This window comes from Balaenoptera physalus, assembly GCF_965194825.1.
Source record: "Balaenoptera physalus genome assembly, chromosome: 6".
Lineage (NCBI taxonomy): Eukaryota > Metazoa > Chordata > Mammalia > Artiodactyla > Balaenopteridae > Balaenoptera > Balaenoptera physalus.
This window is the reverse complement of record NC_138885.1, coordinates 101,853,534-101,871,188: the sequence shown is the minus strand read 5'-3', so window position 1 is coordinate 101,871,188 and position 17,655 is coordinate 101,853,534. Positions and strand designations below refer to the sequence as shown.

At 34.8% G+C, this 17,655-nt stretch overlaps 1 protein-coding gene across 1 annotated transcript in view; it reads left to right on the top strand.

The window, feature by feature from the left end:
• The window catches only part of ERBB4 (erb-b2 receptor tyrosine kinase 4), a 1,174,475-nt gene that overhangs the window by 1,146,273 nt on the left and 10,547 nt on the right, over nucleotides 1-17,655 (top strand). The window contains exons 27-28 of the mRNA XM_082466966.1: nucleotides 15,853-15,900; nucleotides 16,704-17,001. Of these exons, the coding sequence (XP_082323092.1) occupies nucleotides 15,853-15,900; nucleotides 16,704-17,001 (346 nt within the window). The remainder of the gene's footprint in view (nucleotides 1-15,852; nucleotides 15,901-16,703; nucleotides 17,002-17,655) is intronic.

The following is a 17,655-nucleotide window of genomic DNA, read 5'->3' as shown; positions in this document are numbered from 1 at the left end:
GCAATTTCATTTGCTTTGTCCAACAAGAATTATAGACATAGTTTAGTAACACCCATACTTTTGTTGTTGTTGTTGTTGTTGTATCAATACTTCATTTTTTCTTTTTAACATCTTTATTGGGGTACAATTGCTTTACAATGGTGTGTTAGTTTTTGCTGTATAACAAAGTGAATCAGCTATACATATACATATATCCCCATATCTCCTCCCTCTTGCGTCTCCCTCCCTCCCACCCTCCCTATCCCACCCCTCTAGGTGGTCACAGAGCACGGAGCTGATCTCCCTGTGCTATGCGGTTGCTTCCCACTAGCTATCTATGTTACATTTAGTAGTGTATATATGTCCATGTCACTCTCTCACTTTGTCCCAGCTTACCCTTCCCCCTCCCCGTGTCCTCAAGTCCCTTCTCTACGTCTCCGTCTTTATTCCTGTCCTGCCCATAGGTTCTTCAGAATCATTTTTTTTTTTTTTTAGAGTCCATATATATGTGTTAGCATATGGTATTTGTTTTTCTCTTTCTGACTTACTTCACTCTGGATGACAGACTCTAACTCCATCCACCTCACTACAAATACCTCCATTTCATTTCTTTTTATGGGTGAATAATATTCCATTGTATATATGTGCCACATCTTCTTTATCCATTCATCTGTCGATGGACACTTAGGTTGCTTCCATGTCCTGGCTATTGTAAATAGAGCTGCAATGAACATTGTGGTACATGACTCTTTCTGAATTATGATTTTGTCAGGGTATATGCCCAGTAGTGGGATTCCTGGGTTGTAGTAACATCCATACTTAATTGTTTTCCCTCTCTGGAAGACAATAATAATGTTGAAAATTCTTTGCATATTGGAGACATTGAAATGTACGTAATTCAGATTCATTTGGAGTTTGGTATAATTTCTTCTTATTTAGAGCCAGGTACCGTAGTTCTGTGTTACAGAGACCAAGCTATTGGTTACTCCTGAGTTTAAATGACTAAACTCATTCTTTTACTCCTAATGATCACATATATTTTTAAGAATATGAGATGACTCACAGAATACATAATAATAAGGGACAACTATTATCACTTATTATGTACCAGGTAACATATTAACTGTATAATATTTATTAGTTTATTTAATCTCATGAAAACCCTATGAGATAGTTACTATTATTATCACGTTTTGTACGTGGCGAAATTGAGCCATGGATATTAAATGACAGAACAGGTAACCTGGCTCTATATTCCTAGAGGCCATACTCTTCACCACAATGATGCATTGCTTCTCACTCTGCTGCTGACCACTTTTTTTGTTTGTTTTTGCTGTTTTATCATTGCCATAAGTTCAGTACGCAGTTCTTTAAAAATGAGATGAATACATTAGTAAATAATTTTAACTTTTTAATTTTTAATTTATCATTAAATTCCTCATAAATGTTAATTTTGATCTCTAAGGGACTATCCAAATAGTCTTACTAGTAGCTGTTTATTCGCTAATTCAGACTCAAAAATTTTCACTTACCTCACTCAAATAGCTGATTATTTCAGGCAGGTATCGAAGAGCATCTATTTATTCAATCATTTATTCATTGATCAAACACTTATTAAGGTGTCTACTATGTATCTAATCCCATGGTGGCCCATTAGAGGCACATCCGTCCTGCCCTCAAGAAATTTGCAGATAAGTAGCTAGGCAATAAAATGCAATGAGAAAAGTGTTACAATAGGGGCAAACAGAATGCATCCGGGGTCATTTGAACAAATTGCTTTTTTTAAGAGGGAAGTGACAAGGCCAGATTTGTTTCTAGTGAGAAAATTGTGACAGCTTTTTAAAATGTGAACTAAAACAAAGACTGATTCTCTCCTGAGTCAAAGGAGACTGTATGAGAAGTTTGACGTAAGTGATGGTTCAAACATGTCTTACATTACTCTGTGCTTCTCTTAATGTGCCAGCTTTCCCTGAAAACATCAGCAATAGTAAAGAAATGTTTGAACTCTCCTACCCTGTTTGGTGGAGAAAGAATTCCCATGTCTGTGTTCCTAGTTTCAAATAGCACTTTAGTGAAAACTTCCTTTGGGGCTTCTGGTATTTAGAAACTCAAGTTGGATGGGGTGGACCCCGGAAATTTAATATAATAACAAACAACCCTTTATTTATTGTGCTTCCTTCCTCCCTTCTGGAGGCGGATGATCTAGCATTTTTAAAAATTTTATTTGTGGGCTGCTAAATATTTTATGAATGTTCACCTGACCATATGCTTAGGATGAGATTGCTACTTGTTTTTGCTCTTCTCTTGACCAGATTTTCCAAGCAGGAAAATATGAAGGCATTCTGAAACATAATTCACAACCTGGGCTTACATCAAGCTCTCTTGGAAATATCTTCTCCTCCTGCATAATTGACATTCAGTATGCTTTTGTATGGCAACACACTGGATTAAAATCCTAAAAGTGCTGTCAGTGTGCTGATTTTATTTCTAATTGCTCTCACCTGAGCTTTTGGTTACCTATCTTTCAATAAGAATTTAAGAGATCAGTCATAAGAATGATCCAAGCATCCTCTTCTCATTCATTGTTTTTGGCAAAATCTGAGCTACTAGGTATATTTTTAATATTTAGATAAATAAATTTGGGAGAAAGAAGAGAGAGACTAATACAACTAGTTGGTTATGTATTTAAGGAGCTTGCATCCTAAAGGATAACACATATGAAATAGAAACAGTTTGTATAACTCTTGGATATATACTTACAAATAAAAACAGTAAAGGTTCCTATGAGAGCCTGGGATGTTTAACGTTTAAGACTTATGGCATGAAAGACAACCAACCACAGTCTCCTTTTTGATTATGTTCATAAGATCAAGTATTAATATTTTCTTTTGTCAGAACATAGCTGCACCTTGGCTTAATATCTTCTTTAGAAATGATAAATAATAATTGTGCCAGTACATAATCAAGGACAAAGTGGCCTGGGAAATAAACTAGGGGCTTTTCTTGTCTGTCTAGTACTTTTTTTGTTGTTTGTTTGGTAGACCTTGGGGAAAAGCCTGGGGTATACAATATGTGGAAAAATATAATCTATTTTATTTTTCCCAACTCCGAGTCATTTATCAAATTATTTCAGATTGAAAATCTAAGCACTTTTCTGTAACCTATCTACTTTCTTTCCAAGACATGTCTTTCTTAAAAGTGTTTAGCATGCATTTAAAATCTATAAAATGCTTCAAATCTTAATTTATTAAAGAGGTGACACATAGGAATTCTGTCTCCACCAAACAGGGTAGGAGAGTTCAAACATTTCTTACATTACTATGTGCTTCTCTTAATGTGCCAGCGTTCCCTGAAAACATCAGCGATAGTAGGGAAGAAAAAATTTAATCTAAGCGCACATTCCGGACTGAGGACTTCTTGGCCTGTCGACAATGCCTCAGCGTGAATTCTGCGACATATCTCATGAGGAGTTTGTCTGGATGTGTAGAAATGGTTCAAGAAAATCAAGGCCAACCCATGTTCTCTAGAGATGGGAATTTCTAATGTTTGACTTTCCTTGACTCTCACACCCTCATCATCTAAAGAAAACAAAAGTAATGAAGATTTTATTTCAATTCATCATAATCTCTACTGTTAGGTCATTCTGTTAATTTGTTTTAGCAGCTTAAGGAATTTATTATTGAACATTTAATATGCACCTTTCTGTGTCTAAGTGCTGAAAGAGCTCTGAAGGGTCTTGCTTTGATTTACTGCTGTACTAAGAAAAGCATATCGTTATTTTTTATTTTCAAAGAAATGTTTTATGATGACTTTAAATGATGTACTAATCTATGTATATATATATATATATATATATATATATTCAACTGAAACTTGTAAATTATTTTTTATTTGTATCAGTAACACCCATCCCTTTTGACAGTTGTTTCAAATGACATGTGATGCTAAATTTGCGAAATGAACTCTATCATCACACAGATAAAAAATAGGTGGCTGTTTGCATACTTTTATTCTGGTATATAAGAAACGTATGCTTGCTTGGTTTGCAGCATTTAGTATAGTGTTGTATGAGTGTTACTTGGACAAGTCAGCATTCAGCTGTATTTTTTTTTTTTTTGATTACTAGAAAAAAATATCATGTTGCACATTTATATAATACATTTTTTTCAAAGATATTTACCATGAACATGAACTTATAAAACTCATAAAACGGGCAGACAGACATTATTATTTCCATTTTACAAATGTGGACACTAAGCTTTGAGGAAAATTTATCTACAGCGGCAGAGCTGTTGGGTGGCAGTTCTCTTCCCTAATCAAGTGCTCTCCTCGTGTAACTTCTTCCTTTCCTAGACACTTAGAATTTAATTTGTTTATAACTTTGATCTTCTATACTATTTAGCCATGATTATTCTAAAAAGGCTTTTTGAAACATTTAAAATGATTCTTCCCTACAGGTGTCTGTGATATGCACAGAAACATAGGTGGGTGGTATGTATGACTTAAAATGGATACTTGTAGTGATTTGTGTTTGATCTTATGAGTCAAAACTACATTCTCCACCCGCCTACAGGCAATTTATCCTCAGGGTTTGTCTTTCCTATTGTTCTTACTTAACAATGTATATTCTTCAGGATAAAGCAGAAGGCTGAGTGAGCTTCCTAGACCTCCAAAGCATTAGGAAATATGTAGATGTCTCAACATAGATGTCTCAAGTGAGTGTTGTCATACTAGTGATAGAATCCTGAAGCTTTATAACTAGATGTGAAATATCCATTTCATCTGTAACCATTCATTATTTGTAAAAATACTTTTTTTTTTTGCCATTAGAATTAAGATTTTAAACAACACCTCCAGAAATAGTACCTAATTGACAGGAAGAATGAGTGTACTAGATAAGATATAATATTCAGATAATTGTATTGGGATTCAATTTCAATTTAGGACTCACCCTGAGTATCTGCAGAATAAGATGTGTGTAATATATAATTTGAGGAATGCTAAAATCCTTTATTCTGTAAAACATATCCCACTTCCTGGCTGAAGGCCCTGAGATTCTCATTAATAAAGCCAAACTTTGGGTTTAAATATCTTTTCCATCTAACCATCCTTTGACTCAATATACTTTTATGAAACATTCACCATGTCCATGTCCCTGGCCTGTGCTAGGTATCAAGAATATAATGGTAAATTTAAGTAAGTCCTCTTCTAAATAGGCTCACAGTCTAAGAAGACATACCAATGAAGTAAATAAACAATTATAATACAGTTGCTAAATTATTCATATGGGGCACAGAATAGGTTCTGGATGATATTTTTGAATCAACAATTAAATGTAATCAGGGCAATGATAACATTCCATGGAATTAATATGTAATCAAGGCAAAAAAGCTAGAAAGAGCACTGAGGAAACAGCTGGAGCCTGGGGCAGAGACTGGAGGTGATAAAGGTAATGGACCATGGGAGGAACTGCCAGTACTTTGTTTGACTGGAGGCATAGGAGGAGAGAGCAGAGAGGTGCAGCTGGAGAAATTGGCAGGAACCATAGCTACCAAAAGCCTTCAATGCCACAAGAAATTGAGACTTGTTTTAACTTGAGGCAAGAAGGGGTCTTGTAGGTTTTTAAGCAGGGGGATGAAATGTGAATATTAGATTGGAGTAAAAGGAAAGACAAAGATCAAGGAGATCAACTAGAAAACTATTACAGTAGTCTAGTCAAGAAATTAGGTCATCATTAAGTTCATCACGTGTGCTGTGCCTGTTTTCCCTAGGGGGTCCTGGTATACGTCTATTATCCTGGCTTAATTATTAATAGCACTTTCTTTTATCCTCAAAATCTCCATTTAAAATGATAAATTATATGGCACCTTAAAACCACAACTAAAATAGTATCAGTGAGGATGGAGAGAATGGTTGGATTCTTGAGGTATTAAGATGTTTAAATGGGTAGACTTTGGATACTTATGAAGAGTGAGATAGAGGTGAAGTCAAAGATGACACTGAGATATTTAACTTACACAAGTAGATAAGTTGTTGATACCATTCACCAAGCAAGAAAGATAAGAGAATTCCATTTAGTGTCAGGAGAGGAGATGTTCATTTCAGTTTTGAAAATGTGACTTTTGAAAAACCATGGAACATTCCAGTGGAGATGTCAGGTCAGCAGTTAATTATGTGAGTACTCAATAGTTCAGTGTTACTTGAGGTGGGGCTGTTATGATCTACTACCACCAATTTGAGAACATTCCCCCAAATTAATCAGACTACATGGATGCCCTCTGGCCTAACTCCAGCCCAGTCCCTGAGGAGAGGATAGGCTGTAGATAAGAGAGGAGGTTTCGGCATGTAAGTTACTGACTCAGAATGTTACATCTTCCATGGGAGGATGTTATGATCCCATTTCCTATAGATCCAGGACAAGAATCAGTGGGCTCTGGAGTCTGTTAGGGAGGAGTAAAAACTCATGGGCTTGAAATTGAAAAGGAAATGTAGAAATCAGACTTCACTGCTCTCGAGTTTCACCTGGCTTGCCCCTGACTAAGCTTTGCAAACATAATCTAAGGATACCAAGTAGATTGATTTTTGTTTCATAGTAAACCATAAAAATATTTTTCTAATTGGGCCTATTGATGTTTGCTTGTTAGTAACTAGCTGTGTGACCTTGAGGAAAGTCGCTTGCCATCTCTAGTACCATAGCTGAAAATAGGGAGAAAGCGATTGGGTGATCTCTGGCATCCATGTCAGATTTAAATTAGACTGGCTAGTTTCTGGTCTATTATATTTATGTGCCTTCTTCATATTTTTTATTAAACTGTTAGCCATTTTAGAACTTGAAAGGAAACTATTATGACCATGGTTCTGGCTAATCTAGGTTGACTTTGGCAGCAAACGGTTTAAATAGGAAACTAAGAAGTACTGGTCATTTTTTATTTTAGGAAATTCCAAAGTGGTTCACAAATAGATGCAGGAATTCTTTATATAATTTTCTTCTTCCTTTTTATATGCAGCAAAATCAAATATGGGGGATTTTTGAAAATGGTAAAAACTCCTTAGACTATGGGCAACAAGTAGCTCTCGGGGAGAGGTTTCTTCTCTTGGGGTACTGCCTTTAATCTGATATTCATTATGGCTCAGATCAATTGTAAATAGCAGCCAGCTTCTGTGAAATGTAACTGGTGTTTGCTCTGGGCTGATGGGAGAGCCATGTGCTGTTTGCTCTGTTAGTAGCTGTACCCAAGTATGCACAGTACATTATTCAGATCAGCTCGCACAAACCAGATGTCCTAATTCCAGGTGGACTGTTAGAAATCTTTTTATGTACGGCAACAGCTGTGCCACCTGCTAGCTTAAAGAGCAGTAGTTGGACAAATCAACCATTGTAACAAATTCACTTTTTATCTGGTGAACAGTTTGCATAAACTAGCATAACTGAAGATATTTCCAACCTAATCCACACTGAAATGATAGGAACACTGAAAGCGTTATCTGTATTTTGGTAAATTGTTTGCTTGTTACCAACACCTATCATTTAAGACACTGAATAAAATCTACATACCAAAAGTAGATTTATAAAATTTGCAGTTCTATTTTCTATATTATTTGTTTTCCATCTCCTAACACACAAACTATGCCCTTCATATTTTTTACATTCCCACACACAGATTGCTCTAAATACTGTCATTGTTATTTTGAATGTATAATAAAACTTCCAGAGCTTGGATTATTGCTAAAGAGGAGGTTGAAATATAAAGTATTTCACTGTTGCTTATTATTTGCAAGTAAATAGAATAACTCCGAATAACCACTAAACAAACATTTCCAAGTAGAACTTTTGTAAATAGTTTTTCAGTGAACACGATTCATTTGCTGATAAATAATATCCACATGTGAAAAACAGTGGAAACAAAGCAAAAACAAGCCCACAAATGGGCTAACAACCTGTAAAAGAAAATGTGTTAGTTTGAATGAGTTAAATAAAACTTTGTTATCTTGTTTTAAGCTATTAATTTTCTTAATGTGTATATGAATACATATATACACACGTGCACATGTGTGCAGAAACACACACACACAAACACAAACACACAAATTGTGATTTAAGTCCTTACTAATAGTAAAGGGAACCTATTATACCCAGGCCAAGACTTAGCATTTCAAATCCTAAGGTAATGGCATTCGTGACATTCAGAGTGTCTATAATTTTTTTTGTTTGTTTGTTGTTTGTTTTCATTTTGCCCTGTAGATCAGCAGTCCCCAACCTTTTCGGCACCAGGGACCGGTTTTGTGGAAGATAATTTTTCCACGGACCGGGTGCGGGGGCGATGGTTTAGGCGGTAATGCGAGCCACGGGGAACCATGGGGAGAGGCAAATGAAGCTTCACTCACTCTCCCGCCGCTGTGCGGGCCTGGTTTCCTCCTCCTGCTGTGCGGGCCTGGTTTCTAACAAGCCACAGACCGGTACGGGTCCGCGGCCCGGGGGTTGAGGACCCCGGCTATAGATTACTTAAATTTTTAAACTATTTCTGTATTTCCCATACATTATCTAATTATACAGATAGAGATAAATACTATGAAAGTGAAAATATGTCAACTGACAATAAGCATGTGTATAATTACTGGCTTTTACAGCTAGAATGTTTAAATAATATTTTCTCTCTACATGGAAGGTAATCTGTTTTGTAAATAAAGTATCATTTTAATCAACACTGCTTTTAATCAAATGATATAAGGACAGCTTTTATTTATATTACTTAATATTAGGGTATCCCTTGTGTCTAATAAACCTATAGCCTATTCAATAAGAAAAAAATGATGTATATATTTGTCTTATAACCAAAGCTGCATTAAATTCACTTTAAGAATATATCAGTATATATTTCAACTGTAAATAAATGCCATCATGGTTTAAGGCAAATGCTTTTGGCTATATTGAGGAAAATATTTTTTTTCTGAAAAACATCAAATTTACCTCCAAAGCTCTAAAACTGACTTTTTATCATTTATTAATGCCAATTTGAGTCTGTAAGTATAATGGGATGTACATTAAAGGGAGACTCAGGGAATCTTGTTTGTAGTACTGTCGCTAACTAGTTGTGTGATTTGAAAAATTAACCTAACCTCTTAGAGCATCAGTGTATCCATCAGTAAAATGGAAAATTTAAATTATAAGACTTCAATTCAAAATTTTATCTTCATTAGTCACATCCAAATGTGGTCTTGCCTCCCAAGAGCATAATCATATATTGCATATAGTCTAAGGTACTTCATAGATACTCCATTTAGAGAAAAGGGAAAAAAGAAAAAAATAATTAATATACTTTAAAAAGGTTGATGTGAGAAAAGTTTATAAGATGCCTTTGCTTTAATGCTAATCACATTTTACAATATTTAGCAATCAATGGTATGGGCTTCATGCAGAATATTCATTTTACATACATATAATTTGATAGTTGGAAGGGATCTTTCCCATTACCTGTTTTATAGCCCCATTCTTCTTTTCAGAGCTAAATAAACTGAGGTTTCAAGAGATTAAGGAATTTGTTAAAAGTCACATGGTTTAATGACAAAAAGTTCAAGAATGTAACCCTAGAGGTAGAAGGACCTCATGTGGCCGTTTGCTCCATGTCTATGGTATTTTCGTCTTCAAAAGTTGCCTGACCTCAATGCATTTTTCACGTACTAAGAAGTCTTCACTAAATAATCCTCATGATATTGGGATAAAAAACAATCAAGCGCAGAGACAGATAACTTTTGGATGTACTTGAAGAATTAGAGTACCTAAGAATTTGGACATAGTAAAGGCTTAATGATTTCATTTAGACTCAAACAGAGATAGTGCAATTGAACTACATGTTCTCAAGGATGAGTTTAAAAATTAGGAAAAATAGCTGTATACTCTGTAACTGAAAAGAACTGTTGAAATATCTTTAAGGAACCCCCTAGAAGTTCTCCTTTTTAGATTTCTAGCTACATATGTCAACTAGTAGCTAAGTGATAATTAGAAAAAGGTTCAGATATTACAACATGCTTGTGAAATGTAAACAAAATAAAGAGGCAAAAGAAATGCAAAAGAAAGTTGCCAGAACTAAAAACAAAAATACATTTAGAATTTGCGCCCAGGATGAAGAGATATAAATTCTACATGATTACTAATCTCAAGAAAGGTGACAGAATTCTTATTGCTTATCTTGAATGAAGCTAAGGAACGTTGGCACTAATGTAAAATCACATTTCTTTATATCCTTTCTTTTTTGACTGTGCTAATAATGTTCTTCAACTTCATCATGTAATATGAACATACTTAAAACCGAAAGGTATGAAGTGAGGAATTTTCAGCTCCCATTTTGTTGACTCATCTAGCCATGAATATTTTAAGAAGGAATATCTTCTTGTTCTACTAATATTTGGAAAGGTTATAGGAATTGCTGCCTGGGGTTACAATAGCTTACTTACCCTTAGTGGAGCAAGAAGAGGAATTTATTGACTAAGCCCTGAACTAGGAACAATAAATCCATAAGCAAGAGTGCTGTCGTGGAAAATCTTTGTGCTCTCCCATTATGTGAAACCATCTCCTCCAGCTTCAGGGTTGGTTTTTGCTCTTGCCCAGGTAAGTTATATATATATCTATACATATATGTGTATATATATATATTCTTCCCTAACAGTCCTTTCTTGTTGATCTAAAACCATAGTGTGTGTGTATGTGTGTGTGTGTGTGTGTATATATATATATATATAGATATATATAGATATATATGTATATCTTCTATTAGCACTTAACATTCTACTTTTAGTTCCTTTTCTGTTTAAGTCCTTGTAGTAAATTAAAATGCAAGTAATATGAGAGGTGCAACATTGTAAGGCATTTTCAGTATTTTATAGCTAAGGCTAGTTAATTTTTCAAATTTCTCCTTCAGATCCGTTTTTCATAAGAAAGAGAAACCATGAAATCTTATTTGAGAGAAGAGTTGAGGCATTATGCAGGGGCAGAGGGAGGGCAAACAGAAAATAGAAATGCTAAAGTCAAAATCTACATGTGGCATAATTAAAAGATGTAGGATTCAGAGAGCCGCCAGTGGCTGTGTGTGTGCATGAGAAGGACTTTTAACTTCCTTGAGGCTCAGTTTTCTTATCTGCAAAATGGGAGTCATAATTTTTAATAATCATATTTACCTTGAAAGGTCATATGAATAAATAAAACCTAAAATATTCTAGTCTGTGGCATATGGTAGGTATACAGTACATGTTGGTTTCCCTTGCTATTTCTCAATTTTCCTAAGAGAAGTAATATATTCATCTGTGAAACGGAGTAGACTTTATAATTAAGTTCTAGGGTTAGTGAAAAGTGAACAAAGAATGAAAGCACGAGTTAATACTCCTTCAGGTGGAGCATGGGTCATTATTATTAATTTACTTATTTATTATAATTTTATATCATTATAATATATTTTGATTTGTTATTATATCATCACTATTAACTTTTGTGTGTGTGTGTAGAGTAAAAACAAAGTTTTTTTTAAAGTAGCATCTCACGTAATCAAACTAAATAAATAAATGAGTACATTAATAAATAAACACATATCTAAAGAGACAAAAGGCATTTTGTGTAACATATGTGTTCACACATATGCACGTGTGTGTGTGAGCCAGCTGCCTAGGTGCAATAGGCTTCCCCAGTTCTTACTGGTTTGGGGAATATGAACACATTTTGCTTGTTTTCTTCTGGTTGCCTTATGAAAAATGAAGATTCAAAATCCAGATGTCTCAGACGCTGGTATATTGAACTTAGTTGTAAAAAAGATATAGAGTTATAACCATACATCAGGAATTGTACATAACGAAAAAAAACAAAAAACAAAATTTATCTATCTGCTACCTGACCTGTGAAATGTGAAAATGCCCATCAGGGTGTTAAGGATATATTCCAAGGAGGACAAACACTTGAGAACCTTTAATAATTACTATGTGGAAGTGTCTAGGTAATACATTAGTGCTGGTGGATTAGCACCATCTTATAGAGACACATGCCATTTTAGTTAAAAGGATTTAGAGTGATTCTTGGCCCTAGAAACTTTAATCCTATAGTTAATATTACGAGTAACAATTATCTGAAGATTAAAAACAACTCTCTCTCATTAAGCACATGTTTAATTTAGGTAGAAGTAAGGCATTAAGCATGTATTTTTGTTTGTTTCCTAAGAAGAGACATTTGTATAATATTTTTAAAAATATCACAGGACACAGTTCATCTAGTTAACAATTTAAAATTTCCCAGGAATAATATAAAATAAATACGTTTTAATTAAAACAATAAATATGAGAAATGCAGTACATGTAGTAAGACAAAGGTTCAAATCTTTATCATTCAACTGAAAAGTAAATTTTAGGACATGATGTATCCAAAAGTGCACTTAATACTGTATTTGATATATTTGTTGACATTTGCCTTCTCTATAACCCCTGGCATTTGGGTCCAAGTTAATCATACAGTGTCCCGGTGATTGTGGCCACAAATTAAACTTGACTCTCTTCATCACCCTGACATGTTTCCCCACCAGGAGCAAGCTCCAGATCACCTGCCAGTTTATAGCCCACATCTTTCTATCTTTGTCCTGCTGACAGTAAATCCCCTCACCAGTTAATTGAACAGATGTACCCAGTGCTGCTTCCTGAAGATCGTCAAAGCTGGGCTTTGACGGACAGCAGAAAGTGGCACAATAAAAAAAAAAAAACGAAAGCCTTTTAACTGAGAGCACTGCTTTGTTCTGCTTAGAACGTTAAGGTCACTGCAGCTCATTCTGATTGTGGGGATCTTAATTTTTTACTCAACCAATTTACTTGCAGCTGTCATTCTTTCCAATATTAAAAGTTCAGCTTTTCAAGCGTGGGGAACTGGGGGATGGTTGTGTGGGGAATGAGAAGAGCTTGTTACAAACTAAAAACAGCAAAAACAAGTAAAATCTGGCTTGGCTCTCAAGTACAAAAAGTTATTTTCAAAGCCTATAAATTATGACATAGTGATTAACATGTAATTTAAATATATTTAAACAACAATTATATCACATTTCCAGCCCAGCTAATTGGCCTCACAGATGTTCCCTTGTAGCTGCATTGCCCTTCCAGGGAGATATGAATGAGGTGCTTTTTATCATGGAAAACAGAAAAAAAGCAAATGGAAAAAAATGGAAACAGAAACATAAAAAGCAGCCAGTAACCTTAAAAACAATGAATGCTAAGGGAATTTTGTTTAGCTTTTTTTCCATTTTAATGCTGAAAACTAGAAAAAGCATGAAGACAGTCCTATTACTGTGATGGTCTCTGGCAGTGTGTCTAGATACAGAGTTGGCAGGTTGCTGACTGAAAGACTTGTCAAAGCAAGGACAGCAGATCCATTCTAATAAAGCACGGCTGCACTTCGTGTCTTGGAACAGACTAACTGCAAGAGATCTAGTTATTTTTAATACAACACCTTTACAACTGAAGGCGGTCTAGCCCAGATAATGAATCTAGATAATAAAGTATTTCCTGATGAAGAATGACTTGTGAGTTATTCTTTTGATCATTTATCTCTCAAGTTTTATAAAATGTTAAATGTGCAGCAGGCAGTGCTGTTTCCTCAGCCATGATTCTAATCGAACATTACCCAGTAGAGCAACTCTTGCAAAAGAAGAGGTCAAAGGAACACTGGTGATTATGAATATTTTGGAATACCTTGCCTTTTAATATCTAATCAGGAAGTTGAAATAAATTCACTCCAGCCTCACCTTACTCTTACCTTTTCTTCTAATAATCTCAGGTAATGTTTGATAGTACAATGTAAATTACAAAAGGCCACTGGACACACCTCTCCTAGTGTATCATGGTATCTCCAACATCTACCGTAATTCCTGTGCTTTCACTGTAGCAATTTAATAAATATTTGCTAAATGCTTGCCAAATAATCCAGGTTTAATGATAGGGTAAGGCCAAGGTTGTAATATGATAAAGTTCCAGCAGGCAGGTGTCATATTTTTGTACCAGCCCTCTATTTTACATATCACTGGACTATATGGAAAATTTATTTCTCAAATTTTATGAACAAATGAATTTTATTTTGTGACACTCTAAAAGGTAGCAAAATGTACCTATATTTAAGGTGCTATGGAAAACAAGTAGGCATTTAAAAATGCTTCTTTGATGAGAAGCCTTGGCAATTTGATCGCTTGACTTTAAACATTTGACTTAGCAGGTGTGAACATTTAAATTTCACATATTCTCTACATTTGTATAATAGTGCAGAGCTTAAAAAGTTCATCTATATATAATATCGTACTTTATCTTCATTAAGAATAAGAGAGGCCAAGGATGAAAATGAGGGTCTGAGACATTTCACGATTGACCTCATCACTTGTAATTGGGACTGGAGCTTGGAGCTTCTAACATACCATACAACAATCTGTCTATTGTACAAAAGCACCTCCTATGCAGTACATATTAAATATATCTAACTTTCCATGTCATAGTCTTCAATGTGTTGTTAGTTATGTTATTAGAGAAGAAGAGAGATAAATATTTTCTATGCCATCATGTAAGTGACTCAGTTATGGGCAGAGTTTAAATGTAAATTCAGTGTAGGGGTTCAGAGCTTGTCCCTTGATTCGTCCAGCAGGCTAAGTTAATTAAGGAAAACTATATTATCTAGTTGTTATTAATCTGTATTAAACAGTTAATCTCCATGGGACCATGTTCTTAGATTAGTCTATGAATCTCTAAATTATAAAAATGTTGATCTGGAATAAGATTTAGCTCTGTTTCATAGATGTTTCAAGATGTTGTCTTTGAGGTTTATTTAGTCATCTCTGTTCAGTTAAATCCAGAAGGTAGAGAATGCAAAGTTCATAAAATCAACTGTTTTTATTTGCATTATTCATTATTTCTAGTGCTAAGAAAAGTGGCTGGCGCATACATAGACCATGGTTTCTCAAGAAATGTGTTTAATAAATGATTGATATTTTATTTATATATATATATATATATATATATAATTTTTCGCTAGGAAACAGACGTGGTGTTCATACATCCCCTGTACTTACCATAAGGAATGTTGTCCTTAATATTTTATCATATTTTTATATTGACTTTTATTTAACCCATAGGCTAGAGTTTTAAGCCATAAGACTATGTCTTTTTTTTTTAATTGCAATCTAATTTCAACTGATTCTAAACACATAAAATTAATGTATGCAAAGCGTGTTTCCGGTAAAGAAAACGATTTTCCAAGATTTTCTGCTTTTTCTTCACTTAAAAAAGAAAAGACTGATGAGAAAATATTATGTACCTTTTTATAGAAGAGGCTAAGAAGTTGACCCTTTGCTGAAATGGTGAAAAATAAATGTAACTTGATAGCAAAAATTATTCCAGGCAAGTTGAAGTCCACCTCTATCTCCTTTTAGATAAATTTCTTCTTATGAGAGGAAAGTTAATGCTGTGATATGTGGCCATTCCAGTCATTTAACATGTAACAAAGGAAAGGGTTCCTCATTTACAACTCAAGTTAATTTACTGCTTTTCCCTTTCTTCCAGGGTTAATCAGAAGAATATTTATTGTCAACTTAATTTTTAATCCATTTAAAATTTTACTTTTTCTATATAATTCTTCTTTACAGGGACTGAATTAAAATATTCAATATCCTCAGAAAATATAAATAAACTTGCTTGTCGTCAGAGTGCATAAAATTTTACTGTTTAGCAAACGTCACTGTTGTGCATGTTTTCCCCTTTGGTTCATACAACTCATGTGGCTTTTCTTTTTTTTTTCTTTTCTGTTCTTTTTTTTTTTTTTTCATTCATGTTACCTCTTATTACATCCATCATTCCATTTTTCTTTCCTATTAGAGTGAAATTGGACACAGCCCTCCTCCTGCCTACACCCCCATGTCAGGAGTAAGTATTTCACAATCAACCTTCATCTTTTAGGATTTTTGGTCTTTGCTTATCATGTTTCCTTTCTTGCCTCACCATGATTTCCTCATTTTGCCTTTGCCAACAGTGAGTTAAGAATTTACTGTAGATTGTGTAGCTGCCTATGTAGATATGTTTTATCTCAGTAGATAAACCAGAGTTGAGATATCATGCATCAATAGTAGCTTTTGATTTTTATCTGAAGAATTTACCTGGGCTCATACGTCATGCTTCTGGGTAAAGAGGTTATCTTTACTTCCACGATTTTAGGTCTTGGGCTAAAAAGTCAGTATCTCAGTGATGATTCTCTAGTTAGATACTAGAGACTCAGAGTCACAGTAACCACAGACTAGAAGGCAATAAGGAAACATCACCATTCAAACTGCATCACTGTGCTTCTGTTCTTAATGGCAACTGCCTATAGTTAATGACATTGCCATTTGTCTTGAAGATTCACTTTGAATTTTTACATTAAAAATAGGCAGTTGTGGGAAAGGAACATGAAATACTTTTTATTAGATCATGTGTTAGGTGGTTAGTAAAATTAAAATATATATTTCCAAAATGTTTTCCCACAATTGATTTATTTTATAAGAAAAATTGGAATTTTAGGTGTTTCTAGTCTAATTCAAACTCATTGACTATTAGGGGGAAAAACTCAATTAAGAAACTCTGACTTATCTCTGAAAGACAAACTTCCATATTCTTTTGGTTATTAACATCCATATTTTTGACAGCTATTCCTAACAATACCTTTGGTCCAAATGTGTTTCTACTATTGACAGAACCAGTTTGTGTACCGAGATGGGGGTTTTGCTGCAGAACAAGGAGTGCCCATGCCCTATAGGGCCACCACCAGCACAATCCCAGAAGCCCCAGTTGCTCAGGGGGCTACCGCCGAGATTTTTGATGACTCCTGCTGTAACGGCACCTTACGCAAGTCCGTGGCACCCCACGTCCAAGAGGACAGCAGCACCCAGAGGTACAGCGCTGACCCCACAGTATTCGCCCCAGAACGGAGCCCACGAGGAGAGCTGGATGAAGAAGGTTACATGACCCCTATGCGAGACAAACCCAAACAAGGTACAAGCAGAATGTTCAGAAATGATTGCCACTCGACATTTGTCTCTATCAAAATAAGCAAAGTATGGAAGGGAAATTGCCAAACTATCTGCCTATGTAAAATCTGTGATCCACAAAAGGCTTAGGCTACTGCTATTCCTAGTAGGCTTTCTGAATCAAAAGTGTCCACATCATCTAGGGGCTTTTTTAGAAACCAGAATCTCAGGCCCCACTTGAATAGGAATCTGCATTTTAACAAGATCCCCAGGTGATTTTTATGCATAATCAAGTTTGAGAAGCACTGATCTAAACATATCTTTATTGGAATATTTGAATGAGGTAGCATATCACAAGATTTCAGAACCCTTGCTCCATTGGACTTATTGTGGAGATCATAAAGACTGATGTTGTTGGTAAAAATGTCCAAAGCTTTCAATGGCACCAATAAAAGACTTGATTGATGCATTAAAATGGTGTCATTTAAATGACCTAGTTTATTATAAGAAATTATGACTTCTTGTATGATACATTTCAAAAATTAAAGTTCTGACCCTGTATATACTTATATGTATACCATCACATCTTGAAAATATTCATAGTTTGTGCCTTTACAAAGAACAGAAATAACTTTACAAAGTTAGTAGTAGAAATGTTAAACACCCAAATCAGATAACA